The 12,038-nt window shown below is 40.0% G+C and overlaps 1 protein-coding gene across 5 annotated transcripts in view; it reads right to left on the reverse strand.

Annotated features, from left to right (window-relative positions):
* The window catches only part of DENND1A (DENN domain containing 1A), a 217,702-nt gene that overhangs the window by 98,262 nt on the left and 107,402 nt on the right, over nt 1-12,038 (reverse strand). For all 5 annotated transcript variants that reach the window (XM_087752734.1, XM_087752732.1, XM_087752731.1 and 2 more), the window contains exon 10: nt 7,448-7,548. In XM_087752734.1, coding sequence (XP_087608860.1) covers nt 7,448-7,548 — 101 coding nt within the window. The remainder of the gene's footprint in view (nt 1-7,447; nt 7,549-12,038) is intronic.

The following is a 12,038-nucleotide window of genomic DNA, read 5'->3' on the forward strand; positions in this document are numbered from 1 at the left end:
TTTATGAATAGTTGCAGAAATTTCTGCTAGGGAACGAGGTAGAGCACAAAAGACGACATTGGGCATTTCTTTGAGAAACGTTTAACGCACGGGTGAAAAATTGGATCAGGGGGCACTGGGACATGGCACCGGCGCACAGAATGACAAGCAGACACGGTACATGCTATCAAGGGCTCCAGAAGATGAATAGCATGTTTGATGCGGAAAAGAAGATGGGGAAAGTCAAAGGTAAATGAAGAAGGTTGACAAAACCATACGAAAATAATTCCTGTAAGAACTTTTTCAACACGTATAAGCAATCGCTTGGCTTACAGAAGTCAGAGGGAAAACACTGCATGGCCAGAGCTTGGGCAAAGCTGCCTGGAGCTATACAGCTGAATAAGAAAGGCCACATTTCAGACATGAAGCAGAAGAAACACACACCATTTAGAAAGGGATTAGATCTGAAGACTAACAAAGAATTTCTCAAGTTATGGGAATATATGAAAGGAAATTAACTCGGTTTTAGCCACAAAAGGCATTGTTTGTAATGACAAATGGGAGGCATCTACAAACACCCCGGCAGGGGATCAAGGGAGACAAATGCACGTTTTAGTTTGCGCGAGAGGTGACGGGCGTGGAGCAGAGCAGAGCTGTGCTGCATCCACGGAGCACTTGTTTTCGAAGGTGCATTTGTGTGAAATTTGTTTATTCAAAACTACTTTACAATAACCGTTACTGTTCATCACCCAAATGTGGACATTAAAGCGACTTCTCTGTGGTTAACAAAAATAAAATAACCTGAACATCTATTTTACGAAATTTAATTTTGTTTTTCAGAACTGACATTATTGTTCAATGACACATGAACAGCAAAGTAAAAGCAAAGATATTTTAAGGATAATTCACCATGATAGCTCCTTATACTCCCAAAAGTTTAACTAAGCAAACATCATAAATAACCTCAATAAAATATAATTATAGTAAAGAGCATAAAGATTTCCAATAAAATCTACCAGAGGGATTATATTCTTCTGTCATCACTCATCAATCTGACTGAAAAGGAAACACACCTAAAAGTAAATGTTGAAGGTTCACGTCAGCCTTCATAAACTGCTTTTATCACCATTTTTCTTTATCGTGTTAATCATACGCCATTACTTAAATACTCAGCTACCACCCTGTACAAGGGAACATTGTGCGCCTCCTCTTCCCCACTCAGAGCACCCTAGAATCACAGAATCGCTTAGGCTGGAAAAGACCTTTAAGATCAGCAAGTCCAACCGCTAACCCAGCACAGCCAAGCCCAGCACTAACCCATGGCCCTCAGCACCACATCTCCCCGGCTTTTAAATCCCCCCAGGGATGGGGACTCAGCCCCTGCCCTGGGCAGCCTGGGCCAGGGCCTGACAGCCCTTTGGGGGAAGAAGTTTCTCCTAATATCCAACCCAAACCTGCCCTGGCGCAGCTTGAGGCCGTTCCCTCTCGTCCCATCGCTTGTTCCTGGGGAGAAGAGACCGACCCCCCCCGGCTCCAGCCTCCTTTCAGGCAGCTGCAGAGAGCGATGAGGGCTCCCCTCAGCCTCCTCTTCTCCAGGCTGAGCCCCCCCAGCTCCCCCAGCCGCTCCTCCCCAGCCTTGGGCTCCAGCCCCTGCCCCAGCCTCGCTGCCCTGCTCTGGCCACGCTCCAGCCCCTCCATGGCCGCCTTGGGGTGAGGGGCCCAGTGCTGAACATGGGATTCAGGGTGCAGCCTCACCGGTGCCCAGCACAGGGGCACGATCACTGCCCCGGCCCTGCTGGCCGCACCATTCCTGATACAAGCCCATTCTTCCTAACTGCGGTTCAGGTCCTGAGACATGAAACGCTCAAGCAGTTTTTAATATTTTATCAGGTTAGATGTGTATTTCCAAGACTTTCAAGTGAACTTCAGTAAGACACATTGCTTGTATAAACAGGAGAAACACTCTGCACAACCTTTAATCCTTCTGGGACCCATGACATTAAAGACTGCCCTTCAGACCAGTCTTTACCTACTGCTTGACACTTCGTCAGTCCTGGGGCTTCTTACAACCACAACTACTAATTACTCAAAGTTGTTTGATGGCAGCCTATATCCATTAAGTGCAAAATTAAGAAGTATCAATTTCTACTGCGCCTTTTACTGCTTAAACAAAATGCCTGCCTAAGTCTTTTGGAACAAAGAGTAATGTTATTACTCCTCTTGTGCTACACTGGTTCCCAATGCAATCAGCGTTATTTATAATCAAATGAGTTATATAGGTAAATATCAAATCATTAAAGTAACAATGCATAAGCATGAATATGGATATTGTGGACTTAATGGCTATATATTGCCCATTTATTACAGTTGCATTTTTACAATTTCTTTAATTCGTTTCCTTAGGCTAACTAGAGACCTCTTAATTATGCTCCCAAGAGGTAGGCAACTACTAATTGGAAGAGAAGCAGGTGAAATAGAGGGACATTTCCTCTTAAGTGAAAAAAACCCACCCTTAAAAAACACTGCAATTCACCAGCAAAAGTAATGTAAACCCCAAGGATCTCAAAAAGGTTCCTAGTTTACAGCTACACAGGGATTTGCACCATTTTGCTTCATCGTTCCAGGAAAAATGATTCGATCACATTTACTAAGTTCATGTCTTGATATACAAATACTGACTTAATGTGTCGCTCTTTCACACAGTAGTACTTTACTCTCTAAGGTAGTCTCCTGGTTTCTCTTCAGATTACTCACTGAAATGCAACAGAATTCAATCCAAAATTTATTGGGGTAATTGATGCAAATTAGAAACTTGACTGCATAAATTGGAATGATGTAGAAAACATACAGCTAAGAAACCAGAAGAGCAACTACAAGAGCTTTTAGTGAGTACACAGATGTAGCAGGCTGAATCGAAATGCCTACCGAGAGGCTCATGACGAAGGAATCATTGTTTCCCCAGCAGCAGGCGTACTCGCCCTCCAGTTACCCCTCCACCTACTTAAAGGAGCATACTGAAGTATATGCATATTTAGAAAACAGGAGAAAGGGAGTTAAAAAAACTCCCGGAGAAAGGGAAAACTGCACCAATAAAAAGGTTTGTTCAGCAGCTGTGCCAGGGTGCTCTAAGAAGCAGAATATATCTGGCGCTCAGAATATATTAATGCTGGCTGCTAAGCAGTCTATCTAATATAAAAGACTGTTTTAATCACCCCAGAAAATATACTGTTGCTTCTGGTAAAAGCCCACAGGATAACCTGAGTGACAATGCTCTGGGACTTAGAGAACATACTAAGCTGTGTTACCAGGTCAGCAAAAACAGGCTTTTCTTACAGGCTAATTTTAAACACAGACACTGAGAGCAAAAAGGAAGAAAACAGACACAGTGGGAGTGATTTTATGCCACGTGAAAAACAAGCTGGAAGAAGTAGTGAGGAAAATTAATAGACTGTTTCTTTCACATCAAGAAATGCTTAAATTCCCAAAAACAAAATAGATGGACAAGATCTGGACAAATTTAAGTAGTTGTATGTGCTTGGCTACTGATGCTTGGTGGCAGTATCTCATTAACCAGTACTTTTGGCACCTGCTGGCATGTACTTTTAAAAAAAAAACAAAAACAAAAACAAACCAATCCAAACAACAAAAACAACACCCAAAAAAACCGCCAAAACCCAGCAGTGCTTCATATGTTTCCTCTGTTGTTCTGTATTCAAAGGAACAAGCACTTGTGCATTAACGTGTGAAATCTAATGATAGGATTCCCACCAATTTCTAGTCTCCTCCACCCAAAATCTTTCCCTGGGCTGAAAATATATCAAAGAATGCTACCTAATTAAAAAGTAAAAATAAAGGATAGCACTCTTCCCCTTGCTTCTCCTCTCCCCCCCTGCCCTCAATTAATCTAAATGATAGGGATCAGATGACTGAAGTCATTCCAGCTACACGTACATGGTACTACGCCGCTATTGTTGGATCAGCATCCCTAGTACACAGAGCAAGTGTACTGAGAACAAACATTTTGAAGATACAGGCTTTTGGCATTTTCAGTTCTGCAGTTAGGTGCGTGAATGAGGAATGCAGGTGAACATGAATACTAAGTTTAAAAAAATCCTTTCAAGAGGGAAATGGGAAGAAAATTACCCCCCTTCCACATTATAAGTTAAAAAAATTAGCAAAGAGCAAACTGAAAAACTGAGAAACCACAGTGTTTTGAAAGTACTTGGTGTAAAATGTCAATAAAGGACAAAATGCTATAGAAAAAACTTGAGCTTTAACAATGTCAGTGAAACAGCTTCATATTGAGCACGTTTGTGGTAGAGTTGCCATTCACCACCCCGTCACCCACCTCCTCCCGCCTCGCACGGGAAAGCGTGCCTCTCTCACCAGCTAGGGGGAACTCTCCACACCGAGCCTGAAGTTTCTCTTACGTGAAGCTGGCCAAAAGGATCTTCAAGTGGCAGGAGGAGAGTTAGTTATTCCACCCGTCCGCTCTCTGCAAAGAGAGCTGTTCTACCTTTTCGTAGCTCTGGACAGATCCAATAGTTGTGGTGTCCCCCTTCCCTCCCCAGGAAATGCAACAAATTTCACATTTCACAACCATGGAGTTGTCAGTATATCAGTTGGGACCTTAGAAGTTCCCTTTATACAACACGTCTCCACTGCAACTCAAACAATTAAAAGCAAATAATCACAGGTGGAATACACTTTTTTCAAAAACTTTCAAAGATCACAAGTAATACAGTCTATATACCCCTCTGTGATTTTCAGAAGAGCAGAAGATTCAAAACCATCATACAGCACAGTCCACAAATGGACACAGTCAACCGAATGAACTTGGTATTTCCTATTCATAAGAACTGAAGACTTCTCATTACTTTAACTTTTGTCTCCATTTCAGCTCTTTAAAATTCTTATGTCACATTTGCAAAAGAAATAACCAGGCAATAATTTAAATTAAACTAAACTCTTTTACTCTAAATAATCTCAGTCATTTCCCTTAAGAGGCAGACACCAATAAGCAATAGTATCGCCTTAAAGCGGAGAGCACGGAGCCGATTTCTCAGTCCTCCCAGGCAAAAATGATGTCTCTAAGTTCACATGGTTACAAAATAGATGGACTCTATTTTGAGAAATATATTTATGGCACGTGAACTGTTGTTAAATTGACTTATTCAAACAATTACAGTGTGTGTAGCTACCTCTCCAATTAAAGTTCGTATCTGGCTAAGGTAATCAGTTGTTGTATTTGTGAGCATGCAATTACAATCTGCCTAATAATTACACATTTTTAAATCATACTTTTCACACACTAGCTGGCTCATTCGTTATATGGACAGGGTGTTATGCCATGAAAGAATTCATTCAGTAGAGCTCAATGACTTGTGTCTTTATTTCCTTAGGTACACTGCCCAAGTGTTTGCTTTTTGCACACTTCTGCTCCCAACCGCAGGATCTGGACTTAGCCCCTTTTAACATGTCTTTGTCAGAAAGTCGATGAATACCTAATCTTCAAACCCAGCATAAAAGCCTCTTGTGGTCCACATCCTTGTCCTGAAAACTCCTAGCAGCGTGTACCTGAAGAAAAAGCTGGCAGCAGCAGCCTTCATGTGTTAATTACACATGCGAAGCCCATTATGCAGAGAAAGGGCACCTGCTGGCAGTGCAAATGACTACAGCCTGCCCTTCCTGGGCAGCCAGTAAATTGAAGGTTCATTTCTACAGGAGATAATAGTTTTTAGATTCCGTTCCGTGTATCCTCGACATAGGCACATACTTAACATTTAAATCAACTGCAGAGGAGCCAGCTTCCTTTAAATCTACATGTTTCAGTTCCTAGCACTTCACTTAAAAATGCTAGTTATCCCGGCTGGCTCCTCACTCTCGATCAAATGCAGAGAAAACGTCACGCAGAACGCTATCACTCTTAAAAAAACCCAGCCAACCTCCACACTAAGAGCCACACTTAAAATACGGTATTGCACAACACCATAAGTTTGTTTTTTTCTGAGAAGGACTTTTAAAAATGCTAGGGGGCAGCGGGAGGCTGTTTTCTATGTTTCCAGATCATTCCCAAAAGTGCATTAGGTGCCACCCTCCCGCCAAGGCTGCTGCTGCGCAGGGAGGCCCGGGGGCCCAGCCAGCAGCCCGTGCCATAACCACAAAGGCACCGAGTCCCTCAGCGTTTTCTGCATCCTTCATCGCTTGACGTGACCACGCAGCAGCAGGCCCGTGTTTTCCTTGTGCCTTCCTTTTACTTCCAAGCCTGCAGAAGCCTCCCGTTACCTTTACATCCCTCGGTTTAACTCCAGCCAAGCTTTGGCCTTACTATTTCCACCCCTGCATGCCCAGGCAACAATTCCATTAACCCTCTGACAGGGCTTGAAAGTTTAACTTCTCTTGGAAGCCTAAGGTAAGGCCACTCTTTCTAGGCAAACTTCATCTCCCTGCTACATACAGAGGGGGAAATTAAAAAAAAAAAAAAAAAAAAAAAAAAAAAGGGGCAAGTCACACAAACTGAGCCTGGGAAGCAGCAATTAACAGCTGAGCAACTAAAAGCAGCAGCACCTTAAACTTCCTCTTCGTTAGTTACTCAGAGTGCTCGTCCGCCATTCCTGTGCACAGCAAATGGCAGAGATGACGTTACGGCTGATTAGGCTGAGCTGTTTGACTTTGCACCAGAAAAGAAAGAAAAAACTGAGGCCGTCTGAGGAGCACTGTAGACAGGCTTCTGAACTATTAGCCACAGAGGCCAAGACGCGCGCCTAATGACACGCTAACCTGGAGAGTCCAAGGGTGAACAAGGAGGCTGCTCAGGCCACCTGGACAGTGTGGAATCATAGGACAGGTGGGAAGGAAGCTCGGGAGGGCAACCAGTCCAACCTCCTGGTCAAAACAGGGCCAGCTTTGACATGATATGAGGTTGCTCGTGAGCTGTGCCAAAATTTGTCACGTCATGATAATGAATACGTTTTTGAAAAGTTTATATTCATTCCCCTAAATAAGGTAAATATCATGTTCTAAAGACACGCTGATAATAAAAGATCACTGCAGGAAAATGAATAGCTTTTCCCCACCCTCAACAGAAGTTCAGGAAAGCAGAAGAATGAGAGTATCTTCGCCACTGGAGAAGGTGGAGTCTTAATTCAAATGTTAACATTTAACACAGATATGCTGAAAACGGATTTTAATTACACAATATCTAAGTTGCAGCATTCCATAGTAACCACTCATATTAAGAGTATTTCAACATACTGATAGACAATTATATCTTGCCATAAAAATAAATTTTTTTACTTACTAGGTTGGTTGCTTCCTTAATAGGCCTATATATTTTTAGAGTAACAGTTGCATCGTAAGAGGACTTAAGATTTACTAGACAGAAATGTGAAAACTGTTGTGAATCTAAGTGAGAGAGAGAGAGAGATAATATATATACATACGCACATATATATATATATAGCCTTACCAACAGTAGTCCAGTAGATGTGGGGGCAGAACAGGAATGTAAACATGCTGCCAGAACATCGGGTAGAGCATAGCTGCAGACCCATGAATGCAGGCAGTTAACTGAAAAACACATATTAAAACAGGATCATAAATAAGACAAAAACCAAGCTTAAAAAGGTAAAGTTAGAAGAAAAAAAGTAAAGAATCCATTCTGCTTTCATATCAACATGCTTTATTACAAAATATACAGTGCTCTTGTTAAAAAAAAGAGTATTGGTGGGTGAAGCATGACTGGTTTATGGTGGTTGTCATTCGACTGACTTTGTAAACAGCCGAGAACATGATTCATTCAACAAACAAAACCTGAAAAGAACAGCCAGTGTTCTACACAGCAACAGAAACATGGAAATGAAAACACAAAGGAAACAAAAAAAATCGTAAAGGCAAATCCCCCAATCCTACTAATTACCGTCCATTAAATATCATAAAACTGCATTGAAATTATAACACAAACTGAAAAAATATTTGCGCTGAGGAAGATACAACATGAGTGGCATACATTTCTTAAGAATATACCATACTAATCTCAGTGATTAAATTTCTATTATTTAAAAGGGATTTTTTATCTAATTGTCCTTCGCCAAATCATTTGATCCATTGAATTTCTCAGTTATATTTTTAAAAACTCATGCAGAATAGTTTTAATGTTGGCAGGAACTGAATGAGAGAAATTGCAAATAGCAAACACAAGTGCCAGTCAAGCCGTGGGGAGAATCCTCACAGAGCTTTGGAGGAAATTATGTCTCTCAATCCTATTTCAAATGATAATTAATAATTTGGAAAAGAAGATAAGCAAGATATTTGTCACATGGACTAAGGATATTAAAATGGAGAAGGTGGTAATCCTCAATAAGGAAATCTCAGTAAAAGCTATAGTCAAAATACCATAAGAAGAGGATATGAACACAGACACTTGGCAAAATAGAAAATAAATAAATCAATCCGAACACTCATACAAATAGACACATACATGGAAAATACTAAGAGGTGACAGGCAGTCACATCCACCTGGCAGTGTTTTGCAGTTTAGGGTGTGTTTTAATCTTAAATGATGCCTGTCGCAAGTACTACAATGTGTTTCACTTGTGAGACATTTTGAAAACAATACTCAACAAAAATCTACCAGCTATTTGAAGGTACGATGAAATCAAGCATCTAACGCTTGGCTGGACAATAGGAAGGCGGGAGAACACTGCTTATGAATACCAAAAAGACAAATTCTAAAGGACTGAGGTCCTTGTGGTGGCCTAAGGTTGTGCGAGATGAAACTAAGCAAAGAAAAATCATGACATTAATCTTAAATTCAGTTAGATGTGGTGTAACCGTAAAAAAAAAAAAGTAGACAACCCTCATTATTATGAATTTCTATTAAGAAAGACTACTGAATTCTATACCACTTCATAGGGAACCCATGTCTAGTAAAGCAAATGGTCCAGATGAGCTAATACAGTCTTTTGAGTCTCCATGTCAGGGAAAATCAGCTCCAGCTCTGGGTGTAGTTTGGCTTATGTTCAATGCCAAAGCCTTTATGTAATTCCAATGCAATTCCTGTAAATAACAGAACCTGGTTTTCTGATGAAAATGCAGGTCATTAGGCAAGAAGATTGAAGACAGGCACATATTTTACATGTAATTTTTAAGCCTCTGAACAGTACAGATCTGGATAAGCGATAAGAATGCCACAAGGAACATGAATTTTTTGGGAGAATTACTGTGGTTCTCTGCAGTGTGGTTCAGATAAGAACCACGGTGAGATATCAGCTTCATAAGCAGGTGTTTTTCAAAAGCAGAAAAGTGACAGTAAAGATGAACCAAAATATACTTTGCAATTTACAGCTCAAAATAGACACAGATTTATTTAAATCATTCAGAAGCTAAGACCCAGTATGCCGAGTATAAACCCATACAGCACTTTAATGATAGAAGTTTCAGACAAAACCCCTCAAGTTGAAAAGCCAGAATTTTAAAATATACCTTGTACCTAGTTGAGAGATATTGTTATTGTGGCTAAAATATACGAATAATCTGTCTAATAATTTTTTTGAGTTCCAATCATCCCTATCACCTAATCAAAGAAAACCTAAGAAAAAGAATGCCCTACTAAGTCAGATCAAAAATCCCTTGTCTCCCCGTATTCTGTCCAACACCGGTCAACACAAATTACTAAAACCACTAATCAACACATTCATCAATATTGGTATTTTCCATTTTCTCCGTCCCCAGCAGCTTGCAGCTCACAGCTCATGTGCCAATGAATTCAAATAAACACATTGAAAAGTCCTGCCCCATCTCTTCATTTGGAGCCTACTCCCTCACAGTTTTAACGGGTGCTCTGAGTTTTGAGCATTTTGAGACAATAAATAAAAAAAATGATCTCCTACTTATCTTCTAAAGGGCCACACATGATTTTCTATATTTCAGTCAAGTTCCCTGCCTCCTTACTCTCTTTACCAGGCTGAATGAAGAGGCCTGGCCTACTCTGCTTTCCCTAATTGAGAGATTATTTTGTATATTTGCGTGTTCTTGTTACCCTTCTCTCTACTTTTCACTAGTTTACTTTATCATCTTTTATTTGGAGTAGATAAGAACTTGTGCAGTATTCACAATGTGGGCAAGCCATGAACATATCTAGTGGCATTATGCCCTCTTTTTTGTTCTCTACTCCCTTCATAATAATTTCTTGGCTTCTAAGCCTTCAACTGAGTAATAAACTGCATTTCCATAGACAGATCGATCTCTCTTTAAAAAAACCTCCATTATCTCTTTCTGAGTGGTAATAATTACTTCAGTTATTCAGACCATGATTGCTTACATGGTTAGAAGCATTTTCTCCTATAAGCATTATTTTATATTTATCCACGCTATGCAACAAAATGACTGCCACAACATTTTCTCCCCTTTTTAAAAATTGTTTTTCATGAGGATATTGAACACGTTCCAGAGTAGAGCACTGTTGGACTGCTTAGCAACTTTCAGGATTAGGAAAACTGATAATTTTTCTCACCCCTTTTCCCTCAACCTTTTAGCCAGTTGGTTACCCTCAAGAGGATCAAACTCTCCTATGCCACAAAAATTTATTTAATAGCTTTGAAGAATTCAACATTGTTGAATTTTACCTAGATTTTTAAAGATTTTTAAGATTTGAGGCATGGATTTCTTTTGCAAAGGTCATATTTACTCTTCCCATGAGAGCTACACACTCACCCCTCACCTCAGCACTGCTTGATTTGCCAGTGTCATAACAGGAGGGTCCACAAAGCTCCAAAGCATCCCAGTGCTCATAACGTGTTTCGATAAGTGAGAACACGCAAGAATTTAAACTAGATTTGAACCACCATCCTACGGAAATAGCATCTTTGGAAGCAGACAGGGTACAGCAAGTATTTGAACAAGTACTTGTTCAGTTTTTCTCAATAAGAAAGCTCTTTATTAGCAGGTGAACATTATTTTATGGTCCTTATGGGATGGAAATATTAGTATGTTAGGATACTAATTAAAGCAAAAGTTAGAAGCTACAAAATCTTGAATGTATTCTACATTTATGACTCACAAAATACTAAAGATTTATCCCTGCATCATTATATTTCAACTTATCTTTATATTATTCCTACTGGAGAAAATGCTGCTCTCTCACAGATTAGGCAAACGGCATAGCCTAGTTCCAAAATATGCAGCAGAAAAAGAAAGCATGCTTTCCCAATATAATTTTTCCTTATATTCCTAAATCCTTTATACTTTCTGTTTCTGTTCTCCAAATCAAAAAGATGTCTGGAAAAAATACTGTTTAAAAATTTAATTCTTACTTAAAAATTGCTTCTATGAGGATCAAATGGATTATTTCCCGGCGTTATTATACAACATGGTTGCCGCTGTAGAGGAGTGAACTCGGTAATCAAGGAGGCCGCTTCCAAGCCCCACTCCCATTGGTTTTAAAACTCAGCAAGAAAAGATTAAACAGACATAATGCTCAACACTGCAGACATCTGAGCAGAACCTGTCACTTATTTTTGAGCTGTACTCCCACCTTGCTATCTGGCATGAATTCAAATAACATACTACCATGAGTAAGCACCAGTACTGTCCTTCAACCCTGCCAAGATAAGGGCTCGTAAAAAAGAAACAGCATATTTGCAGGAGACCTCACCTGATTAGTGACTGCCATACAGAAAACAAGCATTTAATAATAAGGCAGCCTGAGAAATGCCCAACTGTCAAAACTATAGGAATCCAGCATTTTGAAATAAGATTAGTTCCACTACCTCAGCTTCCTGCAGCTGTTGCTAGAGAATGTAAAAAGATAGCTATGTAAGAAAGACACCGATTCACTAAGTCACTTTTCACAGTTTTATATTTAATACACTAAAAGCCTTATTTAAGCAAATTAAATCAATGGGATTTTGTCATATATATAAAAATTATAAACTGATGTTGAATTACAATAGGCCATTTTCCAGTGCATTTTACTGTCTCTCTCCTGGTGCATATACACTGCACAGTTGTACGTATGCAGTACATGGCTACAAATGTGCAACACGTACTGGAAAGAACGT

The sequence above is a fragment of the Nipponia nippon genome, unplaced genomic scaffold (assembly GCF_047370975.1).
Source record: "Nipponia nippon isolate SJK-2023a ecotype South Korea unplaced genomic scaffold, ASM4737097v1 scaffold_16, whole genome shotgun sequence".
NCBI classification, from domain to species: Eukaryota; Metazoa; Chordata; class Aves; order Pelecaniformes; family Threskiornithidae; genus Nipponia; species Nipponia nippon.